Source organism: Strongylocentrotus purpuratus, unplaced genomic scaffold (assembly GCF_000002235.5).
Source record: "Strongylocentrotus purpuratus isolate Spur 01 unplaced genomic scaffold, Spur_5.0 spur5_scaffold_1, whole genome shotgun sequence".
Classification (NCBI taxonomy): domain Eukaryota; kingdom Metazoa; phylum Echinodermata; class Echinoidea; order Camarodonta; family Strongylocentrotidae; genus Strongylocentrotus; species Strongylocentrotus purpuratus.
The window spans coordinates 28,408,415-28,431,736 of NW_022145594.1; the positions used below are offsets into that span (position 1 = coordinate 28,408,415).

The 23,322-nt window shown below is 36.9% G+C and overlaps 1 protein-coding gene across 8 annotated transcripts in view; it reads left to right on the plus strand.

Moving 5' to 3' along the window:
- Positions 1-5,067: 5,067 nt before the first annotated feature.
- Positions 5,068-23,322, plus strand: part of LOC580458 (sushi domain-containing protein 2) — a 44,228-nt gene continuing 25,973 nt past the window's right edge. For 5 of the 8 annotated variants that reach the window (XM_030977983.1, XM_030977981.1, XM_030977984.1 and 2 more), the window contains exons 1-11: positions 5,069-5,520; positions 11,828-11,946; positions 14,377-14,469; positions 15,172-15,411; positions 16,095-16,244; positions 17,702-17,870; positions 18,345-18,608; positions 20,179-20,488; positions 21,223-21,364; positions 22,115-22,263; positions 23,016-23,290. In XM_030977983.1, coding sequence (XP_030833843.1) covers positions 5,433-5,520; positions 11,828-11,946; positions 14,377-14,469; positions 15,172-15,411; positions 16,095-16,244; positions 17,702-17,870; positions 18,345-18,608; positions 20,179-20,488; positions 21,223-21,364; positions 22,115-22,263; positions 23,016-23,290 — 1,999 coding nt within the window. In that variant the 5' untranslated portion in view covers positions 5,069-5,432. Of the gene's footprint in view, positions 5,521-11,827; positions 11,947-14,376; positions 14,470-15,171; positions 15,412-16,094; positions 16,245-17,701; positions 17,871-18,344; positions 18,609-20,178; positions 20,489-21,222; positions 21,365-22,114; positions 22,264-23,015; positions 23,291-23,322 lie in introns of all 8 variants that reach the window. The other 3 variants (XM_030977979.1, XM_030977977.1, XM_030977982.1) reach the window with 1 other exon arrangement.

The following is a 23,322-nucleotide window of genomic DNA, read 5'->3' on the forward strand; positions in this document are numbered from 1 at the left end:
TTAACTACGTTTTATTTCTTGTATTTTATTTTACGAGGGTTGATAAACCGCTGTTAAAGATTAACTTTTAAATACACAAAAGATGACGACGCGGTATGGTATTTGTTTGTTGAGTGGTCTGTGAGTGATCTTTGAATGAATAAGAGTTCGTTCTAAATTGGTCCAAGACCAGGCCTACAGCCTGTGTAGTAATTTTGATTCGTGTACTAAAGCTAGGTGGCGTAGCACGAGTTTACCCATTGATGGGGGCACTCGAACAAAAAAGGGGGCGTCGGTCTTATTTGGGAAATGGGAAAGCGAAATAACAAGGTGATTTAGGAGAGGGTGCGGGAGATGGATAGTGCATGTGTCTTCTTTTCTCGTCATATTCCTTTCACCAATACTTTTTTTTTGGTGCAACCTAACTGATTATATCTCATATCTCTAAATTCCAGGGATCAAAAAGTGATCTTTCACTCGAAGTCTGCAACTATCCTCTTCTGTACAAGTCAATTGACATTATATTGGAATCATATGTTACTTCAATAATTACAAGACTAGTTTTAAAAGCTTTTTTTAACAGGCTTAAATGTATTATACGTTTGGAACGAGAATTCTTCAACGTGCCATGAATTGGTCACAAACATTTTTTTCTTCCAGTGACTATAATTGTTATCACTCTAATAATATCGCCCGTTTCGATTTCATTTTCATCCGGCGTTCCTGGCACTGACTGATGTTTGTCTACCACGATGCTATTGCAAATAAATGTCTAAATACGTCGATTCAATAACAAGCTCATACGAACAAAACAACTTGTTCCCAATATCTGGATGAACTTTAGCATTAATATTTTTTGTATAACTGGCACTGCTCTTGATTTTGTTTAATAACCAAGTCATCCAATAGAGTCTTCTACTACTACTACTAGTACTACTACTACTACTACTACTACTACTACTCCTACTACTCCTACTACTACTACTACTACTACTACTACTACTACTACTACTACTACTACTACGACTACTACGACTACGACTACTACATCTACTACGACTACTACTACTACTACTACTACTACTACTACTACTACGACTACTACTACTATTACTACTACTACGACTACTACGACTACGACTACTACATCTACTACTACTACTACTACTACTACTACTACTTCGACTACGACTTCGACTACTACTACTACTACTACTGCTACTACTACTACTACTAGGGGGTCAACAAAACTATCAGATTAGCTGTACTGGTTCGAATTACATACCGAATGCAGGGAAAAGATAATTTTAAACTTTGGAACCGAAAGACAACAAATTCGCAAATAATTTCGAAAGTCCACTTTAGTAAATTATGCAATTCCACTAGCCTACAAGACCTATTGAAATGAAAGAACGTTAGAATGACTTAATTCGTAATTCGAAATTCAAGTTCAAGATTTTCATAGGATATACAATATGGTATTCAAATTGATATTCAGTTGGTTTCTCGAGAAAAAAAATTACGATTTGATTTGCAGGTACAGCGTCGTAGTGTTAGCCCAATTACCTCTTAGAGAAATTGAATAGTCATTTCTGTTCAGTTCTGCGCTCACGATTTGAGGGGGCTTATTTTTATTTTTTATTCATGCAAAGGGCCATTTTCATAATGTAACAAATTATATACTTAAGTGCTTCGATACGACTTATTCATTCATCTGTTACGAATAATTGTAGTTCAATTATAAAAACTTAATTACATGTATGACCTCTTGTTGGGTAGGCCAAGGCATAATGTTTGTCATTTTGAAAATTTGAATTTTGACTATTGAGAACATATTATACTTATTCGTAACAGGTCAATAAATAATTAGTATCGAGACGCTTCACAAGTGCATTAAGCATACATTGGTTACATTACGAAAATGGCCTGTTAAAGCTTATCAAACACATGTCCGTCATCTGAATCTGAAAGCTTTTTCTTTATCTTTTTATATTAAAAAAGTAACGAAGCGTTGCAAATGACAATACCCCTTTCATTACCTTTTATATAATGTTTGAAAACATATTCACCTATGTTCTATAATGACAGTTAAAGTTACAATAATGACATGACGAACAACATCTAAAACCAATTTCGACAGCTTTGAGTTTGTTTCTATTTCTTAAAATAAGAAAATTATGTATATTTAATCGTTTCCTGATTTCTATCAAACCAAGATAATGGGTGCAATGTCTTAATTAATCCCACGCAATGGTTTCCGTGTTTGCTTTTTGGTGACACACTCACTAGGTTAACAATCCGACATGAGATAGAAACCGGTTTTTGTGGTGCTACATTAAAGGGAGAGTTTGAGTTTTACAATAATAAGGTCATGCGATTAAAGATAGCAAAAAATGAACCGGGTCAATGAAAGTTGAAGAAATATTGTCAAGGATGAAATGGCATAATTCAGGTATTAATAATATTAGAATAATTTGTATACGCTTGAAGATCGCTATATCAAAACATATCGGCAACTATGGAATTAAAAAAAAAGAATCGGTCTCCTTTTGTTTTGTAGTTTGAGATAAACATTAGTCATTTTTTCCATTTTGGTTGGTGACAGAATCTTATTTCAGAAAAGTTTATCCAAAACAAAACCTTGATATTTTCCCAATGATTTTAGTTGTACAATGGTATGATAAAACATTTTCTGGTATAAAGTAAAGAAATTTAGGAAGTTCGTAAAAGCCTAATCGAGAGCAGTTTTGAAATTCAATCGCAACTTTGTTCTTCGAAGGTCACAACTGCCAAAATCACACTTTTTGTACTTAATGATCTTATCAATTCTTTTATTGAATGTAATTATTTCATGTAGGTTTTAGCTTCAAGCCTTATTATCATAATTTGGGGTATTATATGAATCACATTTTCTACAAAACAAAAATTTGACGATATCACCTAGTGATTTATCATCAATGATACTGCGAATTATATTGTAACCGCGATGACGTACATGGTGTATAAACACTTTAAGGAGGTGTGTTATCTTTAAAATCAGCCGAGAATATTTATTGTTTTCCCTATCATTTTCATCTCATCGATTATACCATGCCTTAATTACTTTTTCATAATACTGACAGACATACCGTGTGCTCTGAATCATACTCAGTTTAGATTGTATGACGAGATCCCTGATTTTAGTTCAAGAAATAAAACTTGTTTCGAGTGGACTTGTATATTATAACATTATTATAGGTCATGTTTTTAAATGTTGCGTTCATAATTTGTGGTGACCTAAGGTGAAATATCTGGGGGGGGGGGGAACTTCTGATTGATATATCTTCGTATAGCCCCCGCCCCCCCCCCCCTCTTTCTTCCCTCATTTCATAGAGTTAGATCATTCCCATGGCATGGATAAAGGCCGCACCAAGGATATGCTTTTATTATCAGTTTAAATTTAAAAGTGCTTATCCTTTGGAATCATATCTTATTTCAAAACAAATATCATTCGAAGTCTAGGGGCTACTCTAGACCTTATCGCTGGCATTATCTTAACGACAGGCAGGAAATACTGCAACTACCAACAATTTTGAGTGGAGGCATGTTTTAGATTTTAAATTTTAAAAGACCAAAGACAACAGAGTAAGACTTATGTAATTTCAAATTGCTTCTTAAAGTTTTACCTGTCAAGGAAAATCTTTATAAGTGGAAAATATATATGCGATATGCTTTGTACATAGCGTAATAAATCAGAATCGTTTGTAACAAAATTGCTTAGATGTCGTTAAGTCGCACTCTTTTGGGAAAAAAATAATCGCCTGGTAATGAACTTGTTCTTAAAAGATATTGTGTTGGGAGAAAAACTCATAATAATTGGTTTTAACATTAATGACGCGGAGTCTGTGGTCACGCATGTACTACTTGTTTACGCACCGTATGCAATTTATAAGGTGTATGTGCTTAATCAGCTTAGAAGTAAATCCTTCAATAGTCATTCTATTTTGATGACTTTCAAAAGCGATTTTATGTTTCATGTCAAATGGTAATAGAGAAACCAAGAATCAGTATTAAGTAATATTAAGATGTATCTTCCTTAGTTAAGCCTTTAACGCATTTCTATTCATGCCTTGATCTTTCTCTTCCACGTTCGTTTCGTCTCCCCTATTTTATTTTATCCGTCTGTTGATTTTGTGTATATACTGTTACAACATTCTATAGGCAATGTTGTTAAAATGATATAAAGTGATAAACTGCTTCGTAGGAGGAAAAGAGAAGAATAAATCGCATTGGCAGGCTGAATCAAATGGTTTTCCATAAATATCCTCCTATGTATATTTATATAAATCAACAAAAATTCCTTATACATATAACATATAATGAATTTGTGGAGCATACAATCTAAGACTGTGGAGACTGGTGTCCACTCACATTGGAAAAGGCGACATGGTATGACATAAAGGAAACTGCAAATACAAACAAACATTGCCCCATAAAACAAGGAGAAGAATTTAAATTAAAAAAATAAAGTAATATTAAAAAAGGACGGGAAAGGTGGAGAGGGGGAATGCAAGATGAAAAGTAAGAGCATACGACCCCTCCCTCATTTGATGCCCTTGATCTATCACATGTCATCCTCCTCGTAAAGCCGGTCCCGCCCGCGTCCGCCCCCTCCTCTTAGATAGTAGTGTTCTATCAAAGCCTGGCCCCACGCTAGCCCAAATAATTATGATCTCACTAAAATCTTTATGTAAACCTAAATATGCTGATAGGCCTACATATTGACGTTATATGACATCATATTGATCCGGAAACTGTTTATGCTCGACAGTGCATCATTACATCATTGCTAACGATTTAAAAACATTCTACACAATATCGTGAGTCAGATTCATAAACACAGTCGGCATTCCATAGTTAAGCGTTACTCATATAGGTTACTCATTAACTCAACACGCCCTTGTAAACAAACGCATCCCCATCGCGAACATGGTACGTTCCAAAGTTGAACGCATCTTTAATGAGATATAAGGCATACATGCCCTGTAGCACAGATCCAACAGATAAACCGCCAGTACACACACACCTTACACACTCACCACCGAATCAAACTTATCATCATAAAAATTGATAATTGTTTGCTCAATTACCAAAGTCCGATTTACTTGCCCTCTAACCTTCGTGGAGGCTTGTATTAGCCCGCCATTTTATTTTCGTTCTCCCTCTCAGCACATTTCCTTATGATCGGAGAAGAACCGATCAAATCGCGTCGTCTGTATATTAATCAACGATAATTTTTATTTTGTAGGCGCCAACGAACACTACCCCATCGATTACTTGTTTCGGCGTATGGTGTTTAACACAGGGAACCTTTATCAAGATGTGTTGAAGCAACCAATTGGAATATTTCAACCAGAGACTTTAAATCTATGCATCCGTCTTTGGGAATCTGTCTGAAATTTTAAGCTGACATCATGATTGGGGAGAGGAGAAAGAACTCATTTTGTACTAGCCTTGTTTTAATTTTATGTTTAACCTGGGCTGCCGAGTCTCAAGCTGAATGTGAGTATACTTGATACAATGACATCTGTGTCCATTTAATGTTGAACTGAATCGCAAATTCATCATTTATTTTCACAAATTGAATCATCTCTAAACCTACTCGTAAATCACACGACTTGGTAGACTATGAACCGCAGAACCTTATTACAATTAAGGAAGAGTAAACCAGTTTGTTTCCAAGCAAAATCCGAAATAATTATTTTTAAAATGCTATATCAGGAAATATATGATGAGTATGCACTAACCCCTCATAAGAATGCCCGCAAGATGCTGTAGATAAATACCCAGCAAGCAAAGATGTCAGAATAAGAACAAATTTAGCTGAAAAGATAAATCTATTTGAGCTTTAATAATTTTGAAGTAAACGAGTCGAAGCAAATGAACGTAACATATGGGAAACAAATTATATACTCTTGAAAAATTGGGAAAAACAAGGAGAGGTATGGTTTTCAGTTGTGTGATCTTTACTGTAAAATTGTTACAATTTCACCTAAAGTATTAAGGCCCCCAATGATCCCTTGATTTGCCAACAGTGAAGAAACTACAACGATAGAGTAAAATCATCCAATAATTACATTTCAAAGAAAATCAGAAAATCCTCAACCATATAAACTGAGGAAAAAATGAGTAGAGATAGAAGGGGAGCGGTAGACTGGCATCATAAAATGGTTGACTTAACGGTTTTGTCACATGCACGGCGTTCACTATGAGGTCAGGTAGCTCAATGATTAGTGAATCCAGAATTATACTGAAGTTACTTTCATCATTTCGATTTCGGAGAAGTGAATGATGAAGCCATAAGGTTCTTAAAAGCTGAATATAAAACACTCGCGATCAATTATACCACCCAGATAAATTAAGGCCCACACTCTTTACTGTCACGAATAAATGCGTGAACGTGATTGTGATGTTAACGATCGTAACGACTTCCACCAACTCAACCCAAGGAAATTAAAAAGCCTTAAAGCCTGTCTGCACTAGTTTGGCCAGGAGGGATTAGACCTCCGCTTCTACTGTCACACACCGCGTCCCAGGCCGACGGACCCGGCGTAGCATCAAATCAGCTCTCAATTAACATAAGAAAAAGGGGATCATGGGGGTCCAACGGGTACCGTTTAGGCATTGCTTGCTATATAGAGGGCGCAAGTAGCTACAAGTAGTGCGGTTCTGCTTTAATTGTGCGTCACCTTTCGATTTATGCAAACACTAGAATTGACGACATTATTATTAATATTACAATCTTAATATGATTTATACAGGTAGTTCATTAGGATGTAGACATTGAACCTTGTGTCAAGTTCTTTAAAGGCAGGCTTTACTACTTCAGCCAGAAGGGATTAGACCACCCAGTGAGCCAGCGAGGTCACTGTGACAGGTGGCTATCTCATTAACCCAGCTCTCATTTAACATAAGAAAAAGAGGATCATGGGGGACCAACAGGCACCGATTGGGGAAGTTTTCTATATAGAGGGAGCAAGTAGCTACAAGTATGCAGTGTGCCTTTAAAGGACTAAGGTTCGGCACTTTTAGGACTATTTGTTCAATTTAGTTCAATTCAACGAACATTAATTTCCTTAAAAAACACACACAAATTAAATTATCATGAAATATCTACAATATTTACAGTGTATAAAAGAGGCTACATTTTGTTTTTAAAGATAGGTCTTGAAGTGGGGTCGCCATAACAAAACAGACCTATAATTCATAAGAAGTACATGATAACTATACCATCTACATAAAATACCTTTACAAATCAAGAAATGGAGGAGAAGGGAACAAAAGAAATAATTTAAACAAACGATACCGAAAGAATGTAAAAACAACTTTGATAATATGTGTTACGAATTGTAATTTACAGAAATTATTTTCTTTATAGTAGGAGTGAATGAAGGATGAGATGGGCATATTTTGATAGAACCATTTCAATAGTTTCAGAGTTTGGGTCCAATAAATAGAATATTTTGTTGAAATGAGATTGTTCTGTTATTGCCCAAGCACAAAACATAGGTCATCTAATGCGGGAGATATTTTACTTTCAAAAGTTTATTGATTAAGAAACAAGTATATATCAGTGTATACTGTAAAGAATAAACACTGATATACACCCTTGCCGTTTGTGTTTCGAGAATACTTAAATGGCTACCCTGTATTAATTATTTTACATACTATATCCTCGGCATGAAAAATGGTTAATAGGTGATATTACCCAATTATGAGCATGTTAATGTACTATTAAGCAATTAATAATAATAATAGTAACAGTGATATATAGCACTTACTATCAATGTTTCTATAAGCGCTTTATTATCATTGCCCAAGCAACAGCCGAACGGCCTTGATAAGAAGCTCTAACATTGTAGGGTTTTATTCCTACCGGGTACCCATTTACATCACCCGGGTGGAGAGTGGCAACTGTAGATTAATGTATTGTCCGGTCCAGTGACGTACCCACTAGACTACGACACCTCTATAGTTTTATGCATCTATAGATCCTGCCGGAGTACATGTACTCGACCAATTCTTACTAAAAACATCCTTCATTAAATAGATGGCGCCGCGTGTGTTCAGCCGTTAAGGGGGATTGCTATCATAGGGGAGAGGTGTGGTTGGGGAGGGTGTGGCTGGAGGCAGGGGGCTTACTCGACATATTAGATGCGAATTTGTAAGGCTCGCTGATAGGGCAGGGTGTGCGGGGAGGGGTTCCATCCGCTTCCATTCTCCCATTCTCGTCCCCCCCCCCCCCTCCCTTTCATTTTCTCCCCTTTCTCTTTTCCCCCTTCTTCATTCGATTGAAGAGGCACGTGCCCTGTTGGGCCGTTTCGTTACATTACTGCTATTTTCAATTACATTCATCAGAAATTAATATTCATGTATGGATAACATATCAAAAATTTGGCTTCACATCTGGCCTTGAAAATAAACATGAAAATGACACGAGCCAAACACAATAACAAAGTCACAAAGCACTACTTTCTTATAAATATATATTTAAGAACATTCTTTATTTCTTTCAGTTTTTAAAAGAAAAAGGCTCTAGCTACACTGAGTAGAATTGAAGCATGTTAATATAAGAAGAATGCAAGAAAGAAAGGAAGGAAGGAAGGAAGGACAAAATAAACAAACAAGGAATAAGAGACTTAAAAGGATTCATCAGAATGGAATGCAACGAGAGTTTACAGAATATGTCCAAATTTTAGTGGCTCATAAAAGCGCCGGACACAGAAGTGCATAATTGTCACCGAGGTGAGGTTTTGGTATAGCGCCACAACGTTATTCGTGCGCCAACCATTGTCATATTGCACAGAGATGAACGCTCACTCGCTGGTTCATTTATAATACTTCTCGAAAACGAAAAAAAAAAGGGGGTGAAATACACGGCATTAGGATAAGAGGTAAGGAATGAAGCATACGCAAATGGATATTATTAAATAGTAAACTTTCTTTGATTTAACGTTATGGACACGTCCTTTGGCAAGACGTTAATCTACACTTGCCACACTCCACCCAGGTGAGGTAAATGGGTACCTGGTAGGATTACTCCTTGAAATGCACTGTGTGCTGATAACGGCTACCGGTGCTAAAGCTAGGGTAATGATTTCTAAAGTTCTTTGGAAACGCATAGGGACGTTATATCATAATGTTCTATGCGCTTTACAAGAACGCATTATTTTAATTATCATTATCAGTTTCAAATGAACAACGAAATTATAAGGGTATCAAATTGACAGTGCCTACTGTTCAGCTGTGTGTATAATTTGTGGACTCATTACGTTTTTCTTTTAATGAGATATGCAAATATGATTTCCAGTTTAGTTTGATAGTGTAAATAATTCATAAAAATAGATGCTAAAGGGACGTTTAGTCGGTTTCTCCAAAAGTTTCTCAGAAGTGAGGGGAGCTTTCACATCTCCAGTTATGATCTCATGTGTAACATTTGCCATTAATGTATTACAGCACAATATTTTGAGAGAATATAAACATGTCTGAGTTCTGGTAAATGTGAAAATAACTTTTTTCTTCCAGTATTTTTTGTCTGCATTTTCTTCTATATTTAAAGATAAAGTTGAGTTCTGGTCATGTGATTGCATTATGAAAGAAACGTTGTGGAATCGTTCATAAAATGGTTGCTCATCATTGCATAAAAGTATTGGTGTGTACTGCAAGGCTCTGAAATCATCAAAATGTTAAGAAATTTGGCCCAGTCTTGGTAAATTACCAGCACTGTACACACAAATATGGGACTACACGAATATGTGGCATAAGAATCTGTCCAGATTGTTTTGATGTTACATACCATATTAGGCATTTGATGAGCCATGCTTTTCAGGGAACATTTTTGTATCTGATGTTCTTCCACACTTGCATAATACAATGATAACGCTCACAAATTATTTGTCACTTCTTCCCAGAACTCAACCTTCTCTTCAAGAGTATCATACAATGATAAAAAAATGCTTGGCAGTCAAAATTATGTCTTAAGATATCGTTTAAACATTTGGACCAAATTTTGCTCAAACTGTATGTGTGTAGTGCCACTTACTCATATCTATGTGCGGTTCTCTCAGTGTGTCAGTTTCCTGTTGTGCATGTATCTTTATTCTAATTGGATTCAATCTTATTTTGTTCTTACAGTATCTTTTGCTCTTGTCGTAATGCCATTTAAATCTCGTTATCGCTTTATACAAATTGTATTATTGTTATTATTATCATTATCATTATTAGTAGTATTATCAATATTATTAGTAGTACTATTATTATTATTAGGATTCCGAAACCTCATACCGTAGGTCCATGCGCATACATATCACATATTATGCACTACAAAACGAAAGCTTCAATCACTTAGTAATCGCACCGCCAGTAAGCCTACTAAATTTTATTTTCAATCTTTATCTATAGGCTTGATGAGACAAAAATGTTTGAGCTACTTTTAGCAATGACTATCTTGTTCACGTACGTTAGTGGTCCAATGTCCAGGATCCGTACACATTTTGAATATTTGAATTTGGTACAAAACAAAACTTATCAACAACACGATTGACCTTTGAGCGACCGTTAAGTGTTTATTCTACGTGAATGATTCGAACCCATTTGAATAGATTAATATCAGGCTAAAGTCAACAGTACCACTTAGATTTATATCGATACGAAACGTGTCTTCAATATGGATAGAAATTAAAACATAAATTTCACCACTCCTGCTCTCTTCTTTCCCTGCACGTGCTCATACATTTATTCCAGCGACAATTGCTCAAAGCTTTATTTCATCAAAAGTTAAGGGTCAGCGTTAGAGTGCAATTGGGTTTTAAAGGTACTATGTCCCATTTGCAGCCAACATCAAATTCTGTACAAGTTTGCAGGAATTATGAATATGTCACGCATGTCCTATCTGTATAATTTAAACGTTAGCAGTGTCCTACTACTCACATTTTGCAAGGAAACCCGTTTACTTTTAAGACTTCACTGTCGGACACAATTTAGTGACTGACTTCATTTTTTATGTGGTAATAACATACATAAAATGAGCTGTGAAGGGGACATAAGCATTTGTTTACACCAATAACCCACTTATAGTAAAGGCCAGAATTAAACTGATTGAATCTTTGCGCATCACAAGACGTTCACCACTCGCTACAAGGGTCTAAAAATCAGACTGTTCACTAAAGGATTGCAATCCTTAAAGTAGATTCGTCATTTTCCCACAAAAAGAAGACATTTCAAAGCCATTTTGTTTTGAAGGAACTTCTAAATGTGTATTATCTTTCAAATGCCGTTGGAATTGAACCTTTTCATTTTTTTAAATTTTTTAATTTTTTTTATTTTTTTTTATTTTTTGGAGTGGGGAGGGGGGGGGGGCTGCAAATGGGACATAGGCATAGTACCTGTAAGTGAGGGTCAAGGTTAGCGTTAGGTATAGCGTTTGCTCCAGGGTTGACGTTATGAATACGGTTGACTTAGGAATTTAACGCGGATCAATTGTTGCGGGATAAAATGTCGTACAACCACTAGGTAATTTTGAGGGGTTTTGTTTGTCTGTGGTCATACAGTGGATTAGGGAGTTAGGGTAGCCTTCCGTGTTCCTTATTATTATATTCATATGGAATTCCTTAGCTTTTTCTGCTCTATAAAAGCGTAACAAACGGGGACTTTAAAGCAAAAGTTGAGCTCTGGCAGAGGTAAGAGTAATCGCCCTGTATTAATCTATGGGAATAAGATAAGTGTGGACTCGTGTAGGACGCTTTTTGCGTTTCCTTATTTCATAAAATAAGAAATAATCGTTAGTCATTTCTTTTTTCTTCCTCGCTAGTATACCCTTATGGCACCGGCAATGCTGATACTGCACTCAGCAAACAGAATGACTTTGCACTACGCGTGACATTGGACAGAGCCTTTCCTTTCGGTGGGAAATACTACAGCACATTATATGTAAGTATACCTACTTAAGATTACGACATTTTAACACTTTTTTCTTCCTGTTTGGCCATTGCTCGCCCTCCCCCACTATGGTGCCTGTGGAGTGGACCTGTCAGTTGGCAGCCTCCGAATTAGCCTTCAGAGAAGGCCTCGTGTCTGATAATGATATCTGACGCCGAGCGACTAATAAGAGACTAATCGCGAAAACCCGAGTGAACGCCAGAGCGAGTGGCGTCAACAAAGAGGACTTTAGTAATCTGGTTTAGATTTCTTGTGTTAAATTTTGTTTCCGACTGGGGTTCTCTGCCGAAATGGTAGCGTCCAATCAGTGAACGTATCACCATGGGACGTTAGCATATATTGTCCATCACGCACACAGTAAACTCTACGTAATACGAATGACGTAAGGACTAAAACCACTGACCTCTACATAGAACGAAAACGAGTTGGATTGGTTCATTTTAAATATAGGGAGAGTCCAAGTATCTCACTTTCAATTGTTTGCTTAAGTCATCTAATGCTTCCTATATTTTTGTAATTTGCCTGTAAAATAGATTTGAATGTGATATTTTGTATTTACCATTGATATGCTCATCTCATGCAGAGCAGTAAAAGGCAAAGTCCAAAAGTCCTCGCGGCTATACGCCACTTGATCGCGCGTTCACCCCGGGTCTCTAGATCTCTCTTCTTCGCCGGCTAGACTCATCTCAACCGCTGATTGGGGTGGAAAATAGCCAGAGTCACGAGGCCTTGTCAAAAGGCTACCTCCGAATTAGACCCCACCCCTCTGCTTTGTTAAGAGCTCATTATTGAAATGAACTTGTAACCAGAGTGGAAGTTTCCTTTCCCTCGCCCCCCCCCCAAGCTCAAATGCTATGTACATTTTGATATTTCAAGGAGCAAAATTGTCCCATGCATTAAGGACCACACTGTGTCAGGAGATCCCATGATTTGCCAGATCACCATGACTACAGCTTGCATCAAACATGCACAATCACATTCGTAATTCAACAATACTTGTTTTCTAATCGGATACCAAATGACCACATTCCTTGGTCGTAATTAGTGAATACGGAAAAATTACATGCACCTCATTATTGCCACTGTAGCCAATAATGAATACATAATTATTTTCTTACCTCTTTCCATGAAATGATTGTGACAATATTATTTATTCTTGATTAATAAACTTCTCAGCACGTTATTGAAATTTGAAATTTGAAATTTATTTGATTTCCAGGTACATGTATAAACAAAATAGGAATGACAACACAGAGCATATAACATTAAGAGTAACAAGACAGTGAAAAAGCCACCAGCGGACACCTGAGGATTACCTAAAAGAATTTCCATTCTGTCAAGAGGTTCTCCACATCCACTGGTGTTACATATAAATAGATTTAAGAAGTAACGGTAAAATAACATAACATAATTCAAGGTCATCCATCAAGCATAATAACAAATAGAATGATTGCATGTATGTTGAACTTTGCGGCATGAAGAAAATAACAATCATGTACGGCATGTAACTGTAAAATAAAATAACATAATTCAAGTTCATTCATCAAGCATAATAACTAATAGAAACTAATAGAAGGATTGCATGTATGTTGAACTTTGTGGCATGAAGAAAATAACAATCATGTACGGCATGGAACGGTAAAAGTAAAATTTATCAATATTCTTTGACTATTAAGAATGAGAAATAAAATCTGAAAAGATATAAAATTTATCTTAAACAATAAATCACGTTGTCACAATCGCATTATGAAAAGAGTAACAAAAGTGATTCCAACTTTATGGTCAATAGTCTATCAGTTAATTGTCTTATTGTTTGTATTATATTTTATTGTTTATCAAAAAATTGAGACTTTCAATAACACCATGTGGTAGCCTTACAGAAAAGGCTGCTGATATATTCCCTCGCAAAAAGAAACCGCTTATGGGGTTATAGGCTAAACAGGAATACTGGGAGAAGTATATAGGAAATGGACGGATAGGAAGAGATGATAATGGAATGAAATTTTACTAAACACTTTCACGATACTATTTTTGATACAGAAAACTTTCATTGGTTTGGGGTAATAATAACATGTATGAGCACCACAGCGGATAAGATGATGCCCATACCATTGACTTTGAAACACACTTCTGATCATGAAAGGTGAAATAATCCATCAGGATAAAAAGGAATAATCCTTCCCTGCATGGGAACTCTGGCTATTCAATATTGTCATCTATCTTTGCTCCAGTGATCTCAAGGCAGCAGACAGCAAGAAACTGTGTAAATAATCGCTCGAGAAAGTCCACAAGGGTGGATGAAAGCCCGACTAATAAATTTGGAGGTTGTTAGAAGCAAAGAGATATCATTGCTGGTATCTCCTTGGTACAGGCTTAATATTTTCATGAGACTATTTCTTTTTGTTTTTTGTTTATATTCAGATAGGTGACAATGGAATTATTTCTTTCGATGAAGAAGTTTCCGAAGAGTCGGATGAAGCCAGAAACAGAAATTTGCCGTATTACTACGACGTTGTAAGTAGATCTTCAACTGTTATGCATGTCTATTAAAAACGTTGAAATTAAAAGCTTTTGGAATCAATATTTGTATATTAACGCGACGGAGGAATTTCAAAATTGAAATATTTGTTTATGTATGTATATATCTATATATATATATTTATATGTAACTAAAATGATAATAATGATAATCAAAACAGTTGAAATAAAAAATACTTTAATAACAGTTACATCTTTTACAATTACATCTTTCAATTTATTTCGTCAGATATTGAATTGAAAAGCCATTTTTTGCTTTAAAAAAAACCTCTTGATATGGAATAAATATATTATCCTTTGTCACTTTCGATTTTGTAATACCTCACCTGGTCCAAATACAACCCCACCCACACTCGCACACACAGACACACCATACTGGAAAACAACCTCCGCCATGAAGCGGGGAGCGGGGGGGGGGGGTCGTCTCACATTTCAAGGTGTTTTTTTTTGGTCCAAACAACTCTCTGACAATCAAATAAATAAGAAAAAAATTCTACTTTCCCCCCAATTTGTTGACAAATCTCGACAAATACATACACAAAATATACCGGGCCTATAAATGAATACAAAATTCTACTAAGTTCACGTGTATTGTTAAAGCGTGCCTCTTAATCTCTGACAAGTATAGACAACAAATTATAAACAAGAGAAAACGTTTACCAATTTCTCCTTAAAAAGGACGGCGACGGGCGAATTGAGGACCCGGATACAATCTTTGCATTTTGGGCCGATGTAGATATTACAGGTGACGGAGGTAACGTATATTACCGCGTAACAACCAGCACTACAACACTCAACCAAGCGACTACAGACGTCCAAACTTACTTCCGGAGCAATGTCGACTTTAGCGCTCAAGTCGTCATTGTGGTCACGTGGGACGATGTCTCGTTCTTCGATCAAACAGGTGCCTCGGATCCAGTAAGTTTCATTTCCATTTTTTAAAATAATAAATCAATTTACTTAATGCATTTATTAATCTACTTATTTATTCATTCATTTGGTATCAACTCATGTTTATTTAATCTATTTACCTATTTTAGTTATGAATTAATTAATCTATTTTGTGTATATATTTATTCATGTATTAATCAATTAATTAATTTATTTATTTATTTTTTGCGTGCCAGTCCAAAATCAATTTTTAAGGGCGCACTATTTCCGACAATTTGCGAGGAATGATTTTACCCAGAAAGCTCTTTCCTGTAGGTTACTGGTTTAAGATTTGTTTTCTCAACTTTTTCATACTGCCCTGTTTTATTCCTCAGATAAAGACATTTCAGGAGATTGAATCTAATATTTGTTTTGCTCCCTCTTCTAAAACCACTTTGAAAGATTTAATGATCAAGTGTACAAATTATTCATCGAACGTTTATGTATTAACAATGTTCACATACCCAATAATGCAACAAAATGTAATGCTTTTGAAAATGTAATCTCTTTATGCATATAATAATGATACTCAGCAATTCAGTCTTTTGACTGCTAATGTGAATGATTTTTATTTCGAACTTTTGTTGTGTTTACTCGAATAAATCATTCATTAAATCTCTCAATCTACAGCTCACACTTTCTCTTCTCCCTATCTCGTTCTACCCCTAAAGCGAAATACATTTCAGGCGGTCCTTATTCACGACGGGCAGGAATCTTTCGTCCTGCTTAACTATGGATCTATCACTTGGGTCGTTGGGACAAGGATGGATGGAGATCCCAATACTGGTCTCTACACTGATACACAAATTGGCATTGCAATCGTAAGTAGGCGCTACTAGACGCACTTTTGACTGGAGCATGGTTAAAGCAATTGTTCCCAGGTTATGTCGAAGTTATGCTGGGCCCCGAGACGAAGTCTGTCATTAGGTTTTAATATGTAGAGGAAAAGAAAAAGCAATCAAATAGTGCATGGACATGATGGAGATAACTAGATTTGATTTATATCCGTTTCAATATAAGCATATTCAATAAATATATATATATATATACATTCAATAATTGCTTTAAGACAATGTAATGCGTGTGTTTGTAAAAAAAAAAATGAAAAAGAAATATCGAAGAAGTGAAATTGATGACCTTTAATGGTGGTCCATTCACTTGACTTTCAAACCTAGGGTTGAGGGTTCGAGTCCTAGCCTGGGACTAACGGCTTCGTAAAATCAAGATATCGATAAATATTTACCACTCTACACCAAGGTAAAGTCAACCTAAGGCCATTTCAATGGCACTGTACAACACATTTTGACAGGTGCGAATATTACAATGACATACTATGTAATCCTAACATAATTTCTGTGAGACATACAAAAGAGTATTCCAACTGAACTTGAGTTCGTTTTTTCAAAAGTAGTTGCGATCGTCATGGGTACCTGGCAAGTGCTGGGGTAATAATGACTGCAGAACCCTCAGTAAGAACTAGACCCTGTTTCATAAAACTTGTCCTCAATAACGAATGCTCGATTTCTATGACAAATTTGCTCTCAACGAAGTAAAAGTCACGATTTCAGTAGCTTACAACAGTCATTGTAACTTGTTATTGATAAGAAGACGTTATATGAAACAGGGCCCAGGTTGATCCTGAAGGGGCTTCTCTGGAAAAACAAAAATAGTAGTAAGCAAATAATTACCGTTGGTGAAGGTGATGGGACAAACTATCACTTCCGAGGCGATCTAGATGTAGCTATCTTTCCGAAGCGAAGCTGAGGAAAGATAGCGTATACATTTAGATTGCCGAGGAAGCGATAGTTTGCCATCGCCTGAAACCAAAAGGTGATTATTTGCTTTATATTCCACATCGGAAACATTTCATTTCTTTCGTCATTTTAGACCAACAAGTCACCAATTAATAGCTAGCAAATGGTGTACGATACGCACAGTGCATGCAGCATGGTGGTGTGACCATATTATCGTTTGCGCGTGACCAAAGTTTGCGTACTAACACTAAAAGCGCTTAAAGAGGAGAGCAATACGCAGCGTATACAATTAAAGTGCGTTGCCCTGTGTAGATAGGACTTCTATCTTCAGTGAAAGTGCATTGCCCTGTGTAGATAGTACTAATATCTACACAGTGTAACGAACTTTTTGCTTCTCCCAGCAATGATGGGCGAACTATCTTTCATCACGTGATTTACTTTTGACCAATCGTAGAGCAAGATTCTTAGTATGTGGAATATGATATTAAATAATGCAAACTGGGCGATTTCGGTTTCTTCAATAGGTTGGTTTTCTAATGGGTGACGGTACGATTGTAAAAAACTTCGCCTACGAACAAGATACACTGCGGTCATTGAGCGCAGACAGCAACGTCGAAGTTGAAGGAGTGTATGCCTACAAGGTTGACGGTAATTCGGTTATTGATCCGGTCTGCAATGCTGCACCTGGAGCAGGTAAACCACTGTAGAGATACTACTAGTATACATGTACGACCAATACTACTACTACTACTACTACTCCTACTACTACTACTACTACTACTACTACTATTACTACTACTACTACTACTATTACTACTACCACTTCTACTACTACTACTACAACTGCTACTACTACCACTACCACTACTGCTACTACTACTACTACTACTACTTCGACGTAACTACTACTACTACTACTACTTCTACTAATGATAGTGATAATGATGATAATAATAATAACAACAAATAATGACAATATCATTGATACTACTACTACTACTACTACTACTTCTCATACTGAAAATAGTAATACAAATAAACAAAAAAAATAAAAATGATAATAATAATAGTAATAATAATGATAATAACGTGTCATATGGGGCGGTTGAGACGGATTATACATGGGCATTTACCTATGACAACATATCATTCCTCAACTTCTTCCAGAGTTGTCCATCACACCAGCCCGGTGTGGAATGATGGGAGGCGAGAAAATCTACCTCTACGGACCATGCTGGGCGGTGGAGAAAGTTCAGACCTGTGTCTTCTCTTATGGCGGAGAGATCATTCAGCAAGTCAACGCTACAGTCATCAACACCAATGAAGCCTACTGTGTCCCAGATCCTTTCTTTCTCGTTGGTGAAGTCACCGTCACGGTGTTAGAGGCAGGCGATGAGCTCGCAAACTCGCCCTCAACAATCTACTCCGTCAGTAAGTATCAAATGGAATTCCCAGTGTTGTTCATGGCAGCCACATTATAGTAGTCGTTGTCCATGCGTATTGCATCATAATTCGCTGACACCAGGTTTGCTTGAATTACCAATTGATATGTTTTTGCGTGCACAGGTCTCTCAGACAGCGTCCCTGTTGTCCTACTACAAAAAATACTCAAGCTTTTTGCCTTAAAGGTAAAGACCAGTTATGGTCATGCGATTGCATTGTGAAAGAAACGTTGTGGAATCGATCAGAAAAGGTTGATCATCTAGCATCTAGCATCTGCAAGGTTCTGGAATCATCAAAATGATAAGAAATTTGGCCCATTCTTCGTAAAGTTACAAGCACTATACACAGAAAGATGTATATGGGACTACCCTATATCTCTCACAGACCATGAGAGAGACAAATTTACCAAATATATGAATTAGTAGGCGGTTTCCCGGCAAATTTTTTATCATCATGTATTAGTCAAAACATATTCTTTCACATGATTGGTAATGAGAGCTTCCATTTCATTTTTGAAATTGGGGCGTTTCCAATACTGGTCTTTACCTTTAATCTCTCAAGGGTGGGAAAAACTGTGCTAGGCACAGTGCTTTACACAAGACCTGACGGAAAGTGAAGTCCACTCTTGGTGATTTACAATACCTTTTATAGGGTACACATCCGAATTGTGTCAAATTCCCCATGAAAAACAATTACTATGCGCCTTTAACCCACTGCTTTTACGGGTACCAGGTGATCCCTGTAGTATGGCTACGGGAATTAGGTCTAGAGAGAATTCAATAGAAAACGGTTTAACAAAGCTACAGTCTGACGGGGCAAGTTTAATTCAGGTGAACATGACAAATATTTTTAAAGCTAACTCTTTGTTTCATATTAGCAAAGAAGCAAATGACAAAAGAGGGTTTTCCCCTAAAAAAATGAGTACTCTCCAAAGCTCTCATGCTGAAAAGCTGAACTGTTTGGATCAAACTTTCATAACACATTTGTTGTAGTCTTAGATTTCTGTGCGAAGTGCATTTGACTTTCAGCATGATTTGACTCCATCCCCTTCCAATCTGATCAGAACCTTAAAACGTCCATCAGTATTTACCACCGTACATCAGGAACCTTCCCCGTTAGTTTCCAGACAGTGTTTTCTCAATGCAAAGGAATGACCAGAACTCAACACCTAACTAGCCATTCTGCCTTTCATGTCTTTTCTCTCTTGTTGATTAGTTAGAGGCATTGATTAAACCCGTAGTAGGTTTTGTAAATGAAAACGAAATGAAAGGAAGATCTTGTTAAGGGGTCTTAAATTATATATTAGCAGAAGTTGGGACATTTTTGAAATTTGGAATAGGAAGTTTAAAAACGGAAGCTGTGGGATCAGGATGGTGTTACTTTGACAGACATCTGATAGAAACAGATTGTCTCATCATGCCAACCGAAACTGCCATTTAGGGAGACGTGCACCAACATTTTTGATGAGTTTTCAAATCATCCAGGTTTTGCCACGCGGACACCATCCCAAATTAATCTCCTACAAAGTAACCACATTGTTTCCACCTTTTGTTTCTAGTTGAAAGTGGGAGAGTCACTCCAACTGTCACTAGGCAAAACTCTGGTACTTCCTCGTGGGACAAAGCCGGAAACTCCCTACAAATCACTTGGGACGTAGATCAAGAAAGCTTTGGCCCCTCCGACAGCGCTCTCTCGATAACTGTTCTAGCATACCGCGAGGACAACCCTGGGCCTCGGTGGGTAAACGTATACATGATAACAAACGCCACTGCAGATGATGGCTCGTTTACGTTCATTCCGACGGCACAGGTGGACGTGACAGAGGCGAATGCATTCGGTGTCATTCGAATTACCGGAATGGATAACGGGTAGGTCGTACTATGGAATAACCACAGGTCTACTGTTTGGCCGCACAAAGAGGGAAACCCTTTTGTCCGATGAAGGTCACACTTCCCCACAATCGAAGGTCACCAAAGTAAAATACATATGATGACCTTCATGTAAGGCAATTTACCACCCCCCCCCCCCCCAATTTTTCTGGTTTAGGTCATTCCATTCCTACAATATGGTCTAGGGGAGATTTAAAATATATATATATATATATTTGGTCTAACCAGAAAAGTACCCCTGTGCCCGCACAAAATCGTTCTAACATTGTTGTATTTTTACTCCTCCTCCTTCGAAAATAGAAATGTATGAAAAGCATTTAGTAGTGTGACGAGAACGATCTTAGTTTTCGTTTTGAAAAGTAGCCATTTGAAGGAAAAAAAACACTTTGAGGCTCAAGAACTTATCCATATGAAACGATACAATTCTTTTATAATGATGCAATGTATATGTTCACTATTAAAAAAGTATGTACATCATTTAATGATTGCAATATTTATGTTCTACCGATTTTGGTAATGCACAGTTTGTTTTGTTTATGGTTTATGAAACATGTATATGTGACACGAGAAAATGGAAATAAATTTGAATCATTGATTCATTGAACCATTTAACCATTCATACAAAAGAACAATGTCAATTATAATATTTACCATATTGTGCCCTTTAATCCTCCTGCTGACCGGATATTCCAACTGTTTTTGTTTCCATGTAGTCGTCAACGTGTTCTCTGGAGTGACATACACCCTCTTGGCTACCTTTTGGAACAGTCTTACCAGGACGATTCTGTCCAGTGGGCCACGGAGAAATGCAATGAGTGGATTACAGCAGACATCGCCAAGGGCGCCTTTCTTAGTGTAAGAAATCCAAATTCGTCTCAATTCGTCACTTAGTCTGACAGACCTACAGCTTACGAGATCTAAAGAACCCTCAAAAAAGTTTTCAGAAGGCATACGACACTCACATGTGCGTCGCGTCGGCCTTCGTATTACAATTTATCACTTAGATATGTCGGTATCTTGGGTTGTCGGCCTAATGGGATGTCGGTCGTATGAACCGTATCAGCTTTTACTTTCTTATATGTTCCTTTCATATGTAGTGCCCTATTTAAAATTTGACTTGATCTATAAGAAATATGGACGTATAAGGCGGGAATGGCTGGGGGGAGATGGGCCCTTTTCTAAGAAGTCTTGGGAATGAACGACAACAAATCGGAATTTTTTTCATTTTCTTAATGCCAGTTTGGAAGAATATTATTGGAGCAATGACCCCAATAGGCATGATAAGGATTTCTTCTTAAAAAAACATTTTCAAAATACGTCAAGATGATTTTTCATTTCTGATTTTGTGTATATATTTTTCATCTTTATGGTTGCTATGCCTTTTGCATTCTTTAGTAATCGACAACAGGATTGACAATACCACTTAAAACATTTACTTTTACATTCGTTTTTTCACAAACATTTATTAGTTTTATTTTGTATAAATTATGTAGGCCTATATATAATTTCTGCTTCGTTACCTCGTAATGGATGTATTTTCTGTCCTTTGTTATCTTTAACTTACCCCAATCCTTATGACCATCTTGCTTTATCCTTCCCCCTCAGAACCTACCGGCTTGCCCGTGCACCCTTGACCAGGCTGAGCAGGACGTCGGGAACTTCATCACTGATCCATCATGCTACCCAGAAGGCGGAGTAGACACTTGCGCCGAGAACGAAGGAGCCATACACTGCCTCCTCAGCGCTTATGCAAGGTTAATAAACCATGGGGAATGTTTCACAAAAACTAAGATCAATGTTCAGCTGGACTTAACTATGGCAGGCTATTCATGCCACTATTTTCTCTCACCATTTAATGACATTGGTTTCTCAAGGGACGTACCAATCGTGTTCACAAATCAACAGAATTTTCTTCTTTTTTTGTGTTGATAGTTCATTATTGTAGGCAAAATTATTATCTAAAGACCATAATTGAGAGACCAATGGTGAGAGCAAGTAGTGGCATGAACGGCCTGTCATAGTTAAGTCAAAATTCGATCTTAGTCTTTGTGAAACACTCCTTTGCTTGCCTGTCATCTACTTTAAGCTTTTTATCCCGAATTCCCGATGCTTTACTTTTTTCACTCTTCATTACTTCATTTTCTCCCTTTTCCTTTGTTTACAATTCCTTTGCTTTTCTTCTTCTATTTCCTTTGCATTCCTTACCTTCACTTTTCTTTTCTTTCCTTTCGATCACTATGCCTTCCTTTCGTTTGTCTTTCTTTTCTTTGCTTTCGTCCCTTTTCTACTTTTTCCTTTGCTTACTCATGTTAAGTACCCTGGTCGTCTTATTATTATCGTCATTATTATTAGTATGAATATTATTGTTATCATTATCGTTTAAGTATTATTATTATATTATCATTATCATTTTTTTTATTACTGTTATTCTTATTATTGTGTTATTATTATTATTATTATTATTATTATTATTATTATAATTATTACTATTGTGCTCTGGTCTTAGCCCTAACACTATGTCTGGAACCAAATGCTGCTACGATGCCAACCGTCTCCTGATGAACACCGGGGATACCAGGTATGCCGGTATGGCCGGTCGGTCCCATATTCGCGGTTCCAGTCCCTACATGGCGAGGAACCTAATCCCAGAACTGTCCCATTGGTCTAATGACGTCATCGCCAAACACTTTTGTTGTGATTGGGCCGAGGACAAGGAATGCTTTGACTACATCACATTGAGACCTACCACCGATTGCGCCGCTTACGAACCCCCGAACAATGGTAGGTGACTCTCTCTTAACGGGAGGGGTTGA